At 40.7% G+C, this 19,727-nt stretch overlaps 1 protein-coding gene across 1 annotated transcript in view; it reads right to left on the bottom strand.

Moving 5' to 3' along the window:
- Positions 1-1,387: 1,387 nt before the first annotated feature.
- ipo11 (importin 11) overlaps positions 1,388-19,727 on the bottom strand; it is an 80,030-nt gene continuing 61,690 nt past the window's right edge. Inside the window, exons 28-30 of the mRNA XM_086111944.1 lie at positions 17,503-17,598; positions 15,861-15,945; positions 1,388-3,731 (exon numbers count right to left, since the gene is read on the bottom strand). Coding sequence (XP_085968070.1) covers positions 3,567-3,731; positions 15,861-15,945; positions 17,503-17,598 — 346 coding nt within the window. The 3' untranslated portion in view covers positions 1,388-3,566. The remainder of the gene's footprint in view (positions 3,732-15,860; positions 15,946-17,502; positions 17,599-19,727) is intronic.

The raw sequence follows: 19,727 nt of genomic DNA on the forward strand, positions 1-19,727 counted from the left end.
GCTTTCCCAAGGACTACCGTGGCTGCGGTCCAACTCCAGCGCAAGAAAAATGAGCGACTCTGGAATTAGAAGCGCTGACCGCAAAGGTGTGAGCTGAATTCCTTAAAAGTCTCTTCACACTCCATAAATCACTTAAGAGGCCAGCGTCCGGGAGTACATCGGCTCTCGGAAGACAAATCGGTGGAGGCTGGGCAACAAGCAACTCCCCACGTTTGAACGAGGAGAAACAAACAGTTACTATTGCTGAAAGGGACAATACATTTCAAACTTGGGCATAATGGGCTGCGCTGTTGTTGCAATAGAAACATCATTAAGAATCTAAAGGGGGTTCCTAAACTTTTAGGTTCCAGGGACCCTAAAATAAGCCTGACACAAATCAATTAAAAAGTTGTCTTCTTTGAGGGAAAAAAAGGATACATACTATATGTGTACTGTATACAAATATGTACACACACGTATGTTGCTTGAGGTCGGGGTGCTGCCTCTGTCTGAGTCCTTCGAAATGAGATGACAGAGAATTTTTAAGAAGCGCGTAACTTGTGGTTTAGTTATTTATCCACAAAGGATAAAATACATTTTCTGCAAGACTGCTTCATTAATTCAACCGAGAGATGTTCCTCAGGGATCAATGTTGGGCCCACTTCTCTCTATATATATATACATATACATATACAGTATATACTGTATATAGATGGTAATGGCGAACCAACCAGATATCGTGATCATAGATAAAGGGCAGAGGAAAGCCGTTGTAGTGGATGTAGCGGTCCCAAGTGATGGAAACATCAAAAAGAAGGAACACGAGAAACTTGAGAAATACCAAGGGCTCAGAGAGGAGCTGGAGAGAGCCTGGAAGGTAAAGGTGACAGTCGTGCCTGTGGTGGTCGGAGCACTCGGGGCAGTGACCCCCAAACTAGATGAGTGGTTGCAACAGATCCCGGGAACAACATCGGACATCTCAGTCCAGAAATGTGCAGTGCTGGGAACAGCAAGGATACTGCGCAGAACCCTCAAGCTTCCTGCCCTCTGGTAGAGGACCCGAGCTGAATGAGGGACGGACACCACCCGAGGGGGGGTGAGACGAGGAATTTTATATATATATATATATAATGAACATAGTTGTACTTTTTAGGATAAAAAGTCACAATCTTTTTTGAATAAAGTCATTCCCCCCCCCCCCCAAGATAAAGTTATGACATTCAATTATGTGTTAAGAAATCCATATTTTTACAAGTGGAGTTAAAAATACAACTTTATTCTCGTAATATTACACATTTTATTCCAGTAAAGATCTTCCTAAAAAAAATAGGAGTCCTGTTAATTATCTGGAAAAAACACTTGTTGATGTTTTAAAAAATAACTCCTGCTGGGATATCATAAACTGAGATAGAGAGGTTGATAATGTTTTATTGGTGCACCGGTCTCCATAATCGATTGCAAATTATTTTGTGGACCTCCAACACTAAAGACATACAGGACCTGTTGGAAAAGCACTGCTCGAAAGAATCACTAGGATTTTTTTTTTTTTATCAAACTCCCACTGGCCACAAGAATAGTAGAGCAATATTTTTTTAACATCTACTATTTAGATTACCAAATGTTAAACGCAAGCATTTTTTTTTTTGGTCTTTTCCCACTGCCACTGAATGATTCATCAAGGTGAGAGAGGAAACTTCCGCTTTTGGAGGTATCAGCACAGCCGTTAACGGAGCCGGGACAGAGCTTGAGAGTAAGGGAAAGTGTCCCGTATCTACAATATCACACCTTTGCTGGATTCTGTATTAAAGCCACAAGCAGCTCTCGTGTTCACTGAGGAGTCAATTTTGGAGGATCTCAGAGAAAGGCTGAAGAAACAGCTATCAGTTGGAAGCAGTTGTAGTCAACCGCAATAATAAACAAACTGTTCAATTTCTACCTCCATGACTGTCCGTCAACAGAAGGCAGATTTTGTGATTTAGCTCCTGTATTGGTTTCCGTCGAGGCAGCAGGTGAGCGTATATCATATGATAACTTGTTATCTGATGTCCACGCTTCCTTCACAGCAACAAAGCAGCAGGGAAAGAAAAGCAACATGACTCTTTGGATGATGAAATGACAGCAAACTAATATCCTGCACAAGTGTTTGCTCATCGTAGTCACTGAGCTTTTAACTTTTGGGCTGAAAATTGTTTTATTTAAAGCTTAAGGGCCGAAATAGACAATATACTTTGTGTGTGTGTGGGGTTTTTTTGTCCCCACCACATCAAAACACAAACAAAATCCCAAAGCAAACATCCACTGTGTGTTGCAGAGTCATCGTATTAATAGAATACAAGCAGAGAGATCATCTAGTGTTAACGGATTCAAGAAACACACTTTGAGAAAAAAAAAGAAAAGGAAGAGGGCAAGTGTTTTAAACATAAGGCTGAATTCTACTCGGACTGTAGACCTCCTTCCTATGTGAAACTAAAACTATTTTGCAATAATATAGACTCTCGTTATCTAATTTAATTACAAAGCTGAACAAAGAGTTTTAAGTTCCCTCATAAAGTCCAAATTTTCAGACAATCACTTTCTGTTTCGGAGCTCAGAAACCATTTTAAGACTTACTGTAACACTGATATAGCCTGGTGGCTCCACCACTAAATTGTCACTGTAAGTGGTCAAATAAAAATTCAAATAAGGTACGTGCACATTATTCTGACAAAAAAATGAAGTGAATGCATCCGGCTGATAGTCACTGTGTTGAGGAACACGTGGAAGTGATGAGAAGTTAGTTTTTGGTTCTTAAAGTGCTCCGACACCCACAAATAGCAGCAGTACATATTTACATAACGCAGTTCCGCATTCAAATCAATGCCATGAAAAAAACAAAACATATTTTTTTTATAGACTAAATAAATCCTAAAAAAAAAAAAGAACAACTCAGTAGTTACTTCGATTTGACCTCTGGTTATGGCAATTTTAAAACACGGAGGGGGGACAATGCAAAAGTAAAAACAAACTAAAATAATATCTTGTGGATTATTGTCCATATTTTACATACAAAAATTTAGTTTCTTTTTAAGTTTTTTTTTTTTTAAAGAATACATTTTGTAAACACTGTTACGGGTCCTTCTGGTTTCCTTTCATCCCCATTTTGGCACCACTCTTGTCCAATTTTCCTTTGAAGAGTTCCACATACACAAACGATTTTTGGTTAGTACACTTCCACCCATTCCACTTCAAAACCACACTAATGGAAGATAACGGCAAGGTGAGAAGATGAATGGAAGCTCAAGTGAGGTGAATTTACAAAATTATGGGAAAGACAGACAAGCCCTCGATCAATTTCTTTAAAAAGGAATATGAAGCTATCTAGTTTGTTAACGGGAGGAGGTGATGCGTTAGCGGTGGAACGGACAAAGCTAGTTCGGAATATAGATAAGGCAATAAATAACATGGGCAGCGTTTGGGAAGATCTGGATTTGCGAGCCACATGTTGGATTGAGGTTTTTTTTTTTCTTTCTTCTTCAAAGTAAAGGCGGCGATGAGGATTAAATGGCAACCATTTGTTGTGAACGGTGGTGAAGGACTGTGTTTGTGGTTCAGAAGCCCTGCAGGAACTCCTGGAGCTGCCTTACGAGCTCTGTGTCCACAGTCTCCATGAGTTCGCTGAAGCTCGGGTCCCCCAGAAGGGTCTGCTGAGCCTTCAGCTTCTCGTAGACAAACTGCTGGAGCGAGACACTGTGCACAGGGTCCTCCAGGTCCAACTGCAAAACAAGACACACATTTTTTTTTTCTTTTTAATCTGTCAGTGAGGGAAGTGCAGCCTTTGTACTTAACACCAATCGAATTTGGCGGAACGGTGCTGAAATGCTGCCTCCAACAGTGACAATGAAATTCTGTGAGATTAGCCAGGGGTGGCTGGGTAAGCAAAGCTGCATGGAGTTTTGTTTAACGTGCAGACTAGCGTCAGATAACCTCATTAGCTTCTGATCAGCAGTACTTACTTGGTTGCTCCTGAAATTGACAACGTGGCGATTGACAACAGCTTTCGAGTGTGACTAAAAATGCATGCCTCTTGAAAAACATGCATTTAAAAGCTTTATAACACATACGGTACCGCTTGGATCAGCAGTTCACACATCACATGGAGCATATTTCGCAGTGGTGAGCTGTGAAATGACACGGCATCGGCTTCATTTAACCAATGTGTTAAGGCTTTTTTCTCTGCTAGTTAGGAAGAAAATGAAAAACGAAAGGAGAAAAAAAACAAAAACTGTATTGTAGATGAATCAAAGCTTGGTACTTGGTTGGAATGCATCATAACATTTCCATTATGCACAGCGAGTGTCACAGTGATAATTCCAAGGCCAAACATAAACCAAATTTCCAACTCGTTCTCTGGCAGCCACAGAAATGATTCCTTATCCTATTAATTCCTCCCATGTCAGCATAATAGAACTGCAGTAGGAGATACAAGCTGAGTTTCACAGTCACAACCATAAGGAAGAAGGCAACAAAGATGAACTGCAATTTCCACTTTTGATATCCACCATAAAACTTGAGCGACATATCCCCCGTATATTCAGCAGCTGCCAGTTATCTTATTATGAAGGTGGCATGGACAATAGCAAGAAAGAAAGAAAAAAACTGAAGTTTGGAAATATAGATACGACTCAGATTAGGTGTTTTTTTTTTCCCTGTGAGTGGAAATCTCCCCCCAGGAAAGCACAGGAATGTGGATAAGAAATTACAAAGACTAGTAGAGCAACAACTGCACAATGAGCTGGCAGCCGTTCTGGTGTGTGTAGATGTATTACACACACAAATTATGGTGGTGTTGTTTCTTCGCCAGTCTACCCCAAAAAAAACAAAACAGGTCAGTCTATAGACCCATACAAACAGCAAGCGGCTCTCTTTAATCACCTCATCAGCCAAAGTTGCATTTGCCCTCACTGTTGACATCCACAAACAGGGGAGGGAGGCAAAGGGCGTGAGCAGAATAATTTGGAGCCCTTGGAGAGCTACATTATTGTAAATGGCAACTCTTGGTCCCTTGCCAATCACGACACTTGTACTGCTCATTAGCTTGCCGCTATTACAGAGCAATCAAACTCCCGAAGAGTGGCTGCTCGAGTGGCTTAATGAGAAAAGCATATAACCATCATAATTTACTAGCTGACTAGCATATAGTCTGCTCCGTTTGTGTTTGAAAGCATGACGACAGAGAGAACTTGTGTGTGAGCTTACTGACTCAAACGCCAGGAAATAATTTTAGTTGAAATTATGGCAAACCTCCGGAACGTTTTAATCTATGTAGATGACAATTTAATCTTGTATAAACGTCAAAAAGAAAAATTGCTTTGATTTCTTTTTTTTATTCTGTCATGTAAAACTATTGGAAGGAGTGAGCGATTAAGGCCCTTATTCCAGTAGGAGTTCTCGGGGTGGGCATTTCACTGAATTATGGGGAGAATCGCTGATAACGTATTACGATTTTAAATATACTCCTCAATGGAATTATACCGTCTGTGACTTTATTTTATTTTTGCTATTCTTGATGACAGTGTGGATCAACTTCCAGTAGTTGATATCATCCAGCTCTTGCACAGACTTCAACTCGTTAAGGCTGAAACAAAAGTGCTTTCTTGTGATGACAGCCAAGAGGTGGACTCCATCTTGCAAGTGTTTGAAGGTGATTAATCAACCACCAATTACAAAAAAAACCCCAACCAACCACCCCTCCCACCCCCAAAAAGATTTTTTTTTTTATTTTTTTTTTGCTATTAAACTTTTTATTGATGTTTTAGGCAGAAAAAAATAAAAAACAAAACATGGTCACATGTTTAAATACTGTACATGGAGCATCGTCAGTTCCGGGCTTCAAAATAGAACATGCATCAAGTAAATGTCCCGGTAAAACGAGTTACAATTTCTGCACTTCTTGGAATGGGGCCAATAGTGTATCTTAACCGTTCAAGCACTACTCTAAGGTTACCGTCAACTTTATCCAGATATGCCATAATCTCTCAAATTTCTCTAAAAACAGAATTTGACTGATTATTATGCCCATTACAAATGGCGACGTTCCATTTGGTGTATATGCTCCAAATCACACAATAGCGAGTTTAACGGAACAGTTGTGTTAGAAACCAGAAAAAGCTCGGCTGTAGACACAATCGCATTAAAGTTGTTGAAAGGCCTTGAGTACTGTTTGATCGTACGGCTTTGGCTGTTAAGTTACACATCTTTTCAATACAGTGCGAAGTGACAATTCCTAACACCTACCGAATGCATAAAACACTTTAAATGACAACTTGGATGTAAATTTGCACTCCAGCGTGTCAAACGCAGGAGGGGATAGTTGAGATGAAGCAAAAAGATATGTTCCAAAAACATGCATGCTCGGTCCGTAGAAGATTCTAAGTTGCCCACAGATATGAATGTGAGTGTGAAAAGTGTTTTGTTTACATGTGCAGTGTGGCTGACATGCGAACAGTTCAGGTGTACTTTGCCTGTTGCTGAAAATTGGCTGTGATAGGCTCCCCTTCTACGACTAATCTGGGAGTCAGTTTTGACCCCCATCTGAGATTCCACAACGATATCTGCAAAACTTCCTCCTTTCAAGTCTGCAATTTTGCCAAACTGCAGCCATTTCTCTCCCATCCTGCTGCAGAGTCATCCAGATTGGCCTACTGTAACAAATTTCTCATCCAGACTCCTGGCAAGAGCCTAGTGAGGCTCCAATATGTCCCCAAAAAAATCAATCACGAAGTGGAATTTGAGGAAGTCCTCGAGGTGTTACATTTAACAAGATGGGCTGACTACAAAAACAGTTTTCTGACTGCTTGACAGTGAGATTACATTTACGGTTAATCACCACACAGATTTACCACGTGTCGTCAGCACAGTGTGTGCGCTGGGGGCACAAACACACACACACACACGCTCACGTGAGGAAATGAGCTGTACGGCTGTCTGATGAATTCAAGCGTAAACGAAGAAGTGCAGCAGACAGCGTGGGGTTGACTGGATTAATTTGGCAGGCAGATTCTATTCGCTAATTTATGAGACGACATCTGTGACCCCGCCCGGCCGCAACGCCCCCGTCGCAGCGTGACAGGAAGTGCGTTGCAGTCGCCAAGTTGTCACGTTTGATGAAGAGCCACGTATTATCAGACTTTTATCGATTCTCAACCGTTTGTCAACTCCTTGACGTGAAGAAATTCAAATTATTCGAGGTGTAGTGACTGACCCGCAGGCGATTGACATGAGGTTGCGGGGGGGGGGGGGGGGTGTTGGAGCCTATCAATAAAAAATAAATAAAAATCAATACAGTCTTGTAGATTGAGATATTCCAACTGCATATTTCACGAAAAATATTTTTTCCCATGCGCAGAATATGGATTACAGTATATTTGATGACATTCTGGGAATTACTAATTTGTAAAATTTTAAAGTGGGCCAAATGGTGACAAGTTGTGTCAATTTGAAATGCGAATGACAATTGTGATTTTGAAGGATTGAGGAAGCTAGTTATCAGTTTCTGCATCGGGAAGAGCAACTCCATTGTGACTGTGACTTGATCTGCAGTGCATTTTGGAATGAGAAGGAGTCACCCACCGTTTTTCCAGTATTATAATAAGGTCGGTTTGACAAAATGAAAGTCCGAAAGTATCGGCATTTGGCGCGCTGAATGTCAAATACTAAAACAAATTTCCCTTGGGCATCAGTATCATTGATCATTTTTCATAGATTAGGTCTTGTACAAATTCAACAATCGACACTAAACTGGGATATATTAAACACACAAATGAACAAAAAGCATGTTTGGGCAATACATTAACAAGTAGACCGTTCAGGTTATTTGATGGACTGGCTTGGCAGTCAAACAGAACATAAACAGGGTCTGTTTAAACGCGTGCAAGAGAAAGATTCATGCTGGAGAAGAAACCAGATGTGTTCGACCCTTTAGTGAAGTGGGTCTATGGCAAGAGTGGAGCGAAACATGTAAAAGTGATGCACAAAAACAATCGACGTGGCAATACGCAGCACAGACAATACCATAGAGGCTAACAAATTGGGCTGAAGAGAGGCTTGAAGGTGAAGAGGACAGCAGGGATGATTAGGGGGAAAAATAACACCAATACCGAGCGGCCTCCAAAGTCAAAGATAAATGGGGTTGGATTATTACAACAGAAAAAAAAAGAAATTTTTGGAATTGCCTTGTTAGCAGAAGACAAAAAATAAAAAGCAAAAAAGAAAATTGGCAAGCGGGCTGCATTTATACACAGCCTTACTCGGTTTTGGAATCACTTTGGCAACATTGACTCATTCTCAAAAGAATGGCAGCGGATGCGTCCATGGAGATGTCAATGGCTCATTCGTAGAGGTGCGGACGCAGCGTCGGGAACAATTGGGATTCGGCATCAGTTGAATGCTTTGAAAGAAATGAGGATTGACGGGGAAAAAGGGTTTGGCCCCTTAATGTAAAAATAATTGGCAGTTTCCCTTCAAAGATTGACCACAATTATTGCTCCTTGGCAATAATCTTTTGCCATGTATTAATAGGTGGTTGGACAGCGTCTAGTGTGAAGTTGGACACTGACGTGACATTGATTTAAAAAAGAAAAAAAAAGTCCTGAGAGATCAATACAATCATTAGCTTAAGTGACCATGTCTAGACTTAATCGATGGCTGAGGTGCGACATGTAAGAAGGGCCAAACGGGACAAGATGGATTGTTCAACAGTGCACAAAAACATCGCTCACTGCCTTTCTTTTATGGTCTCTTGATTTAGTGGAAGGATTACAATTTGATTGCAGTCATTTGCTCAGGAAATGAGGCTGCACAAATTGGAATATGTCTTGCTAATAGGAATTGGTAGAGGGCGTAAATGCCGGTTTCCAAACAAGGACTACCGGAAGTACGGAACGCATGGGAAAAGCATGCCTGCGGCCCTCACATCATGTGAAAATGCGACAAAACTATATCTTGGCAGAATGAATGTGAGACAGGCTCGCATACAGTTGAGACATTTTTGAGTGAAAAGAACTGGAAATGGACTTCAAATAAAGCTGTATCACATGCCCGTTAGCTTTACTTTCCCAGGGAGAGGGGAAAGCTGCTGGCCAAAGTATAATCTTTAACAAGGTTACTTGTTTGGGTAGAAAATGGGGGAAAAAAGGAAAAAAAATGTCCTTGCGGGGGTAGTCAAGTGTTGACTAGGAGTCAATAAATGTCTTTTATAATTGAACAGTTATGTGCGCTAAACTATTTTTCTTTGGGGTGGAGAACACAATTTGACTCAAGTTTCAAAGTGCACGCAAGGGTTTACTAAACAACAACAACAAAAAAAAAAGCACCATTTTAATCAATCTGTATTTCCATGTCTGACAAAGCCAGAGTTAAACACAGGCAGACTAACAAATGTTACTGCCAATTATTCAAGGTGGATGTTTTATTGGAATGACTCCCATCTGTTCTCAGCAAATCCCAATTAGTCATTAATTGCCTGACGGCTGACAAGCCCCTTATTCAGAGAGCAACAAATACTTTATAAACCCCGGTGGCGTTTTAGACTCAAGTTGCAGCGCCAATTAATGACTTCGAAATACTTTGAGTAAACGATCAGACAGAGATTTGTTTGTAGTGTCCTAGGTCACATGGTCCACGTTGGTAATTAAGATGCATTAGGATCAATTTAATGACTGTATTGTCTGATCAGATATTAATGACTCTCATTAGCTTAGAGAGACCAATCCCCCCCCCCCATAAAGACTTAAAAAGAGTAAGATCTTAAAGACAAGAGCACAGATGTGTGGAGGCAAAAAAAAAAAAAAGGTGATGATTGCATTGCTTGTGGTAAGTGGCTCCCATGTTGCAATTTTACTAGTGCATATGGCAGCATCGATTACGCTTCATCCTTACTGGTAAGGTACAGACAAATAAAAGATACTGGTGGGTGATGCAGAAAACAAAAAAGGAACATTACCCGGATGATGCTATTTGATATTGCGGGTTTGTATAAAAATGCAATGATGGGCATCTCTGAAGATGGTAAACACCGGTGTACAGCCTTTGCGAAATTTGCCGCACCCTATGGGGAATTGACATGATCAAATGGCAATGACGAGATGGGAACTCATTGAGATGGTTTTGCATCGCCTCCGGCGGCAGAATGCAGAATCTTTATACGTGCTGGCCCTGGATAGAATATCAGTCACAGAGGTCTGCAATTCAAAAAATCACATTATGCTAACAGTGGCGGTCTGCTGAGATAGGGAGGAATAACAGAGCAAAATGCAAACATCTTTTTTATAAATGCCTTCGGTATCCCGGGGGGTAATTCGTAATGCGCAAAAAGTCATTTGGTTGGAGTATATATCTTCACAGGAGTGACAGATGGGCTGAAGGAGGGTAATGGTTCATTAAGATAAGAATAAGGGGAGGGGGAAGATAATGACAAAAACAGTCATGAATAATCATATGTAATTGACTAAATCTGTGTTAATAAAAATCAGTTGAATTTTTGTGTCTTACTCTACCAGGAGAATTATTTTTTCATGTATCCCCTTTCTCCTAGTTGGAAAATATTGCCGTAATGCAGAATAGATCTGATATTGTTGGTTGTGATGAAGATTAATTATCCATTTCCGAACCGCTTGATCCTCACTAGGGTCGCGGGGGGTGCTGGAGCCTATCCCAGCCATCTCCGGGCAGTAGGCGGGGGACACCCTGAATCAGTTGCCAGCCAATCGCAGGGCACACAGAGACGAACAACCATCCACGCCCACACTCACACCTAGGGAGAATTTAGAGCGTCCAATCAGCCTGACATGCATGTTTTTGGAATGTGGGAGGAAACCGGAGCACCCGGAGAAAACCCACGCAGGCCCGGGGAGAACATGCAAACTCCACACAGGGAGGCCGGAGCTGGAATCGAACCCGGTACCTCTGCACTGTGAAGCCGACGTGCTAACCACTGGACTACCGGGCCGCCCTCGAAGATTAATTAATTGCTTGTTTTTCTAAAAATACATTTGAAAATGACATTACAAATGCTAATTAAATCTTTTTTTTTGTTGCAATTAAATTATTTTCCCAAATCGTTCAGCCCTTTACAAAAAAAAAAACATTCAAGAGCTGCTGTCAGCTGACTTGAATGGAAAGCAAAAGAGTTCCAACTACCCACTTTATATTCCTTGCCTCCACGGAATTCTACTTTCGAGTTAAACCGTGTTTTGTAAAACGAGAATGCTGTCTGCTCAGGTGACAGTGTAATTGTAAATAACGATCATTTGCTGCGTTGAAGTGTTTTCCGGAGACACAACTGACTGGGCCAATGTCGTTTGGACCCAATGGAGCAGGTCTTTCATGTTGCTCGAGCCCTTTTTGTGTTTGATGCTGCTGTCCTTGTAGTTGAAGCACAAGTATCAAACAATGCATTATGTAGAAAGACACAAACACTCATGTGACCATGACTGGAATCCTCAGTACTGAGTGGGATGAAGGGGAATAAGTCAGGAAGCATACTGTATTAATAAAAACAAAAACAAAAAAACGTCCACACACTGTTTTAAATATAATATTAAAAAATACAAACACATTTACTGTTTCGGGAAGTCAGACGTGCTGTCACTGATTACCCATGTTTATAACCGACCTTTCAGCTACTCAGGTTGCCTTGGGTACTAACTCGTACCCGCAGGCATGTTTTTTTTTTTTTAAAGACAATGCACATTAATCAACAGAGCAAAAAGATATCCGTGTAAGCACGCTGTAGTTGGAAACGTGGTCTCTCTCTTATCTTCTTCCTTCACTCCCCTCCCTCCCTCCCTCCATCCCTCTCTGTGTCCTCTGCTCACCCCTCCTCTCTTAGCAAAGGCGAGGAGTGGAAAATATAGCGGCTAGCCCCCTGCGCTAACGTCAAAGAGGCGAATTGTTTCGTGATTTTTTTCAAGCAACCAATCATATTGCAGCAGGACATTGGCTGCCTTGGAGTTCCTTAACAAAAAGCAAACAAACAAACAAAAAAGGTAAACTGTCAAACCAATAATCAGCCTACAAAAGATTTACATTCTAAAATAAATGTTTAGCCGCCGCTTCCTGTTCGAAAAGCAGGAACAAAGGATCCAGAAGGACACTACATTCAATAATCTTCAGCAAAAATTAGGCTCATCTGAAATACTTCCTGTTTTTATTCTTCTTTCAAATTTACATGGCGACAAACAAAAGAGTGTACAGCCATCTACTGGTCAACTATGGAATTACACCCAAAACAACAAGAGTCAGAACAAAACGGTTACACACACACACACACACACACATAAATATATATGTGTGTGTGTGTGTGTGTGTGTGTATATATATATATATATATATATACATATATACTGTATATATATATTCTCTAACCCTAGAATGGGCAACACGCTTTGTTGATGCTCACTTGTGGCTTTTTTTTTTTTTGTAGTTTACTTGCTGCCATTTCATTTAATTGACAAAAATGTACACAATGAGAGGAACACACATCCCATAGTCGGTTCGGAAGATGTGCTAAAGGGACAGTCTGACACCTCAGGCTTTTTGAAGCTATTTTGGAGCCACTCTGTTCACCCCAAAAATAGTTAAATGCTCTTCTTACCTTTGGGCATTGAGCCACAAATGATTGCTTCATAATAGCTGGGATATTTGGGTTTGGAAAAGTTTTCAGGAGATGTTAGTGTTGTGATATCAACGATAACAAGTGTAAGATGAGTCTAAGAGTTACAGTATTTAAAGTTAATGGCTCCGAGGATGCCTGTGAAACAAAGCTCATTTGAATAGAGGACCCAAATGTGACCTTAGCAAGGTGCGGCTTGAAAATTTCCCACACAGCACAATTTTACTGTTAGTCTCAGTGTAAATATCCATTACAAATGTAAATTGCTCCTTTTATGCCTGCAAAACGGCTTTACATCCACTTAGTCTCTAGTCAGCAAAAGTGTTTTCCCCCCTCCTTTAGGTCCACTTTCTAATTTGGGAATTAATAGCACATTAATATTCATTTCTACTTGGAAAGTTCAAAGTCCTCCAAAAGTTATCATCAGCTGTACATGCTTGTGTACGCCGTACTTCCTCTCAGAAGTTTTCTTTTTCGAAACACAAAACCTTAAGTGCTTCAGCGACACATTTCTAAATAAACCAAACTCCTTTCTAGGTCAATGCGCACCTATTACTCGAAGTGTATTTTGCAGGGCACTAGTATTTTAACCAGCACAGCAATATGTGCGTCTTATTTAGAATGAGCATACAGTAATTGTGTAGTACTTAGCAGGTCTGGTTAAAAATCAAGGTTTCAATTGAGTCAAATCCTCCTGTGTGGAATTTTCATTTTCACCCCATGCTTAAGCCTTCAGTACTCCCAAAACATGCATGTCGAGTTCATTGAATTGTACAATGCGGTGAACGTGGGTATGAATAGATGCTTATCTACACCAGGGGTGCCCAACCTTTTTTTGACCCAAGATCTACTTTTTAAGCAGCCTATAGATCAAATACATGACAGGGAGTGTTTGCAGAAATAATTGCCCTCCTTAGTCAGGGAGACCAGACACAGTGAAGCAGGGTCGCGCTTTAAAATGCAAGCGCATAAAGTGCAAGAGCATCGCACTGTAGCTCACGTGTACCATTTGAAAAAATAATGTCACCCCAGATTCCCTTTATTATTATCTTTTTTGCCAATGCCATTGTTGCATTGCAGATCAAAGAAACAAGCTCAAAATGAGAATAAACCCAAAACTATATGTGTCTTCACAGCTACTATCTCCTGACCACCAACAACTTCCTGTCATGTAGGTCACGCGCTACCGTAGTTTAGGTGACCTACTTTACTTTTTGGCTTTGTGGACTTGAGACCGATCGGGTACAGAGGCTGTACTGTACACGAACAAAAAAAGAGTTTAAATATAACTTGAAAGGACAACAGGAAAATAAATAAGTGAGACAATAAGAATACAAGTTAAAAAAAAAGAAAAGAAAACATAAATACTGTATGTTCTGGCGCAATCTCAATTGGGAATAGGATTTTGGGGGATAAAAATATTGAGATTTCATTTTAAGGTCATATTGCTCGGCCTGGACGCAAAGTAAAAAGTTGTATAAAGGGCTAGAACAATTATCCACAGTCCCAATTAGGATCCATTATCGATGGTATTTTACAGAAAAACACTCGACAAATCCCAAAGAGCATCAGCAGCAACAGAATGTCAAATTGTCCTGTAAAATGTCAAAGGCAGGCTTTTCCCTCAAATTCTTCTCAAAGTGCACCACACGCGCGTACGCGCGCACACACACACACACACACACACACACACACACACACACACACACACACACACACACACACACACACACACACACACACACACACACACACACACACACAAGCAGGGAGAGGGGCTACTTTTGAGTCTCCTCAATTCCCTGGAGCAAGAAGTCAGTGTCTGGAATGAGGTGATAAGTGCACTGGGAAGCATGTACATACACATTTCCTGAGAAGAACAAATGGTTTGGTCCCAGAAAAAAAATATATACTGCTGTACTTCCTTCCTCAAACAAACAGCAATGAAATGAACTTTGAATACACACAGTTTTGTCCGGGGATTCATTTGAGATATATATACAGTACATAAACAGCTTCTTTTTTTCTTTTTTTTTTTTATTAAACAATGTTTGCAAGGTGACGGTGTTCATATTGCACAATATAACAGTTGGGGATTGCAGAGAAAGTCTAATCCGATTTTGCATGTATGTTGATATTTACAGCAAAGGGTCTTCTGTATTCAGTTCTGATTCAAGACGCTTGTCAGTTGTCTTTCAACATTTAGGCTCGCATGAGCTGACTCGAAACAAGCTAACACGACTCATCTTGTAGGAACTGAACTGCACTGTCGCAGTGACTCCATCTCAAGATAGCTACGAAGCCTGAATGCGGAACCAAATTCAAAACTTGGTTACTCCAAAGGACCAGAACTTACTAAAAATTTAGCAAAAGCATTGCACGATTTTCTCTTATCTATGGACTTTTTCCGCAATGCAATTGATTACTCTAGCATCTGAATGAAAACATTTCTTGGTATGTGTTTACTGGCTATAAAAATTGTAATCTTGATTGCAAGTCAATGTTTATTCATCGGTATGATGCTGAACCATGTTTTAGATGGTAGAGACATAAACCCCTTCTGCTGTTGTTAATATTGTTTAAACACAAGAGTGGTTCAAAATCAAACAAATACTTCATTTAAAAAAAGCCCAGAAGCATAAGCTAATAATTATTACTGTAAAATGTATATCATGATTTCCGTACCACCCATAAGATGCAACTCGTGGCTAGTGGATTGGAATTAGAATAAATTTCCTAGATCGACGATGGGAGAAATGAAAGATTCACTGCTATTTTCTAATATTTTCAATTGGATCGGATCATCCCTCTGAATGTTCTGAACTCCTGTTTCCAGGGCAGCGAGCGCGCGAGTGCAGCTCAACTTCCCATCGCTGATGACAAGACAGAATCTAGAGCACATCAGCTGCTTGCAGACAAGCACTGTAGCAAACGTACCGGTAGTTTCGACTCAACTGCTTCAACACAGGATCAATCATAAATCAATTGCGCACATTGGATGTATAAACTGATTTTACATCGACGGGTGAGCCAAAACAACTATTAAACGAATAGACAATTATAAGTATGTACGCATGTGTCTTGCCCACGTGCTATTATTTTGTTGGATGCATTTTCATGAAGAGAGGGAAAAAAAGATAAATAAAATCAAATCAAATGGAGAGAGTGGAGCATGGAGGAAAAGATTTAGGGTTTTGTGTGTGTGTGTGTGCGCGCGTGTTGTTTGACTGACTAGTTTCTTCCTCTTCTCCTGCTCGGTCAGCAGATCCTCATCGTCATCCAGCTCGGGCTCCTCAAAGTGGCTCATCAGCATGCAGCTGCAAACACAATAATATTCCACTTAATATTAATAACCATACATATACTTGCTCTGCAAGAGACCACTCCAGGACAAGCACATGCACACACACTTACAAAAATAAGGGTGCTTGCAAGTCATACTGTTTTATTAAGTGCAAAGGGAAAACAAAAGAAGGCTTCCGAGTTTTTAAGTCCTTGTAACTTTATCATGACAAGATACATGGGCGTGCAGTGTATATATCTAGACCTCTATTTGTGTACTATTTTTGGTATATGAAAGGTCTTAGCAAGGACTAGTGGATGGAAGGATGTTGGCTATATCTGCTTCTTCTCACGCTGCATCACCATCATTCATCATCTGCAATGTAGATCGTGCACTGATGTAAACTGAAAAATAGTTGTATGCCCCCGTGGCGGAGGGTGGAGATCCATTGCATATGTAGGCGCATGATCAATAATCCAATCACAAGTGATTGACATGATAGCCTAATACTGTGGTGTGTGTGTGTGTGTGTGTGCGTGGGTGGGTGTGTGCGTGCGTGAGGCAGGCAAGCGGTAAGTAGAAATAGCTGGATCACTTGATGATAGATAAATTATCGGTACTTAAAGATGTTTATTCAGGACTGCAAGTGGAAATAGTGGGTGTGTGTAACGCAAACAGCTGGTGAGGAATTTGCCTGGTTTAATCAGAACAGTTTGGGGAGTCAAATAAGTGGGTAAGCGGCGATTGACAGCACAAATCAAGTCACTTATTCATGGCAATTTTGCGAGTGGTGCAAGTGGGTGCTGGATGCAACTCCACCATAGATATGGACAGTTTATTGCATGCTTGAAAGTATAAAACTCAAATATTTCACTTGGCTGTGGAGCACAGGAAGCGTGCGAGTGCAGCAGAAACATCAAAACTAACTTTTTTTGTGAAAGCTGGGAGTTTATTTTTCCCTGGCACATTGAGAGCGAGAAAAGAGCAACATTGACAGCAGGAAGAAGGGCGCCTGCACCAAGCTCGGAAATTAGGCTGATGTTTCAGCGAGAAAGAGCACCGACATACTCGCGGGCGGATTTCACTTTCAAAGGACGATGGGATATTCCCTTTCCACATTTTCTCTTCAATCGATTGACGGTGACAAAAATGCGCTCCCACCGTCGCCCTCCCTCAGCCCTTCACTCAGTATCCAGCACCAAAAGCCACACTTTCAACCTTGCGCTTATCACGACAGTGGGAGAGATGCTGCTGCCAATCATGGATTAATGAAAAGAATGCAGGGATGGAAGTGGGTGTTCCGACACTCTATTTGCGGTGCATGCAAGGTTCTTCCATTCTTCAAACCTTTTATGGAGAAAATATGCCTTAAATAGACTCACTAGACCTCATTTGAGCCAGTGAAAAAGAATATGGAGAATTTATCATACTTGAAAGCAGTCAGACTGTGTCCTTTTTGCCCAAATGGTGTTAGTAGTTGGAATTGATGGTAAGAGGAAAATAATGCACATTTGCTTTACGTTTTAAGGTGTGTATATAAAAAATAGTTTGTTTTGGTCAATTCATCAGACAAACAGAAATGCGTACTTACTCTTTGTAGGTGCTCGTCTCGGAATCGATCGTCATCACGTCATGCAAACACTCGACACAGATGTTGATAATGCCACAAAATTTGTCCTGGATCACACTGCATGACACAAAAACAACGGGGGCACAAGTCGTGGTCACTGACGGCACTAGAAAATGTTTGTATCCAATAAGAGTAATGAGAGCAACATTGTAACAAAGAGTCACAATCTGTTAAATCCAGCCATTGATTAAGTGGCTGTCAAAAAAACAAAACATGGCCACACAAAGAAAAGTTGATTGATTCCATCTGTCAGTGCTCTCTCCAGTGTTTTTTTTTTTAGGGATCATCCTCCACACTTGCCTTCTGACATTTGAAATTAACCTTTCTATTTGACATACACACTTGAGAGAGCAACTTAATACATCACAGTTCACAGAGAAAAAAAAAAAAAAAAAAAAAAAGGCAAGGCAAGGGCCGATGAAAAATTTATTACCGGTAGCCCAAAACACCACCCAACCTTGGAAGGCTTGCAGTGACCGAATGCAGTAAAAAATGTGCATATCCTTGATGGAAAAACAAAATCTGACGTTTTCTTACTTTAAAATGAAACCAAAACACAAATAAAGGGGGAAAAAAAAACCACAGAAAATGGAGGGCCACATAATTACCGCAAGCTACTGCTTTCCAATTAAAACTCACTTCGCCACACAGTTAAGCATATCCGTCAATTGTGATTTTATCCAACGTCTCCTGTGATTACTTAACCGGTGCTGCTGGCGACTCGTGCTTTTAATTCAAGTCAGTGGAATTTGATCTGAAAGCCAACAAGCTGCAAGTAAAAGACAAACAGGACACTCGAGTCCCAGCTACTTGCAGATTTCTTTTTGCAAAACTGCACTCACTGGGGAATACTGTTAAAGAGCACTGCGGTACTGGAAGCGATTACCAAGATCTTAGTTAAAAAAAATTAGAATTAAAATTAAAAAGAAGAGGAAGAAAAATATAATGGAATCTGGGCGGCTTGGTGTGGTGGCGTGTGACCTGGGCGTACGTAAGCTGTGTGCACAGTGTTTTGCAGTTCTCCCTTCACTCAATAAAAAGAGCATCGGTGACTGTGGCTCTTCTCTCTTCTCTTTCTCACATATGAGGGCATTACGGGAAGCAAATGTAAACACCCACGGCATGGGCACAAAATGTGAACTGTGCTATTGCAGTGGAAACAGGAGGGAAATTTCAGCCAAACTCCAGAAAAACCAAAGAAAAAAAATTCAGGGTGCCTCTAAGGAATAACCAGTTTCCAACTTTTCAAGCCTTCAAAGTCTGGAGGTTCTCTGTAATTAACTGATGTAAGACCCACTCATCTATGCACTTTTTCAGACTCTGTTTAGCTGTGTTGACTTTTGTCTACTTGAGCCCCGGCGAGTATCATATTTCTGTGACGCCAAAACACTGATAATGAGCATTCAAGTAAGTGACCACACCACCGCAAATTCACAAAGGTGCATGATGAAGCAGAACAGAGAAAATAATTGACAATCTTGGCTACAGGCCACTAAGCAGCCGGGCACGTTAAAGCACATTTAGGGAAAAGGATGCCTTAACGAGACCCCCATCCGGTCTGCTTCGCATAACTAATTTGTAGTGCTTTAACACTGCCCTTATTTATCACTCTTTCTCTCTCAAATGAGCAGTACAATTACAAAGCAGAAGTTGGAAAACTTTTAGAAACCTCCACTCAGCTTTAGTTTGACAACTTTGTGCCGCTCTTAGAGAGAGGACAATTTGATGCATAATGCGAAATGAGGAAGTAGATACAAACCCCTTCCAATTGAGCTGCGATTGTACGTCGGATACTTTATTTGTCATGCAGTGACCGAAAAGCCAAGGCTGTCATAACCAATTGGAAATTGTTGAGGAGGTGTGAGGAAGCATGACAAAGGATTTCATGGCTGTCTAATATTACACAGCCAAGAGTGCGGAAAATGTCCGTCGTCCAAAAGTCTTGACTAGAAAGTTCATCACTACGTGAACAAAAAAAATAATAAATAATAATAATAATTTTTTTAAAAAAAACACCAGAAAAGTAGACCTTAAAACCCACATATTGAAGTTTCAAAAATGTGACATGGGAAATCTATTCACATGAACTTACATTCAGTATATTCTGTCAAATATGCGGTCATCTTTAAACTGAAAATGCACTGGAAAATGCTGGGGGGGGGGGGGGGGGGTTCTTTCTTTCTTTT

This window comes from Hippocampus guttulatus, chromosome 5 (assembly GCF_054856545.1).
Source record: "Hippocampus guttulatus isolate MCC_2025c chromosome 5, RoL_Hgut_1.0, whole genome shotgun sequence".
Taxonomy (NCBI): domain Eukaryota; kingdom Metazoa; phylum Chordata; class Actinopteri; order Syngnathiformes; family Syngnathidae; genus Hippocampus; species Hippocampus guttulatus.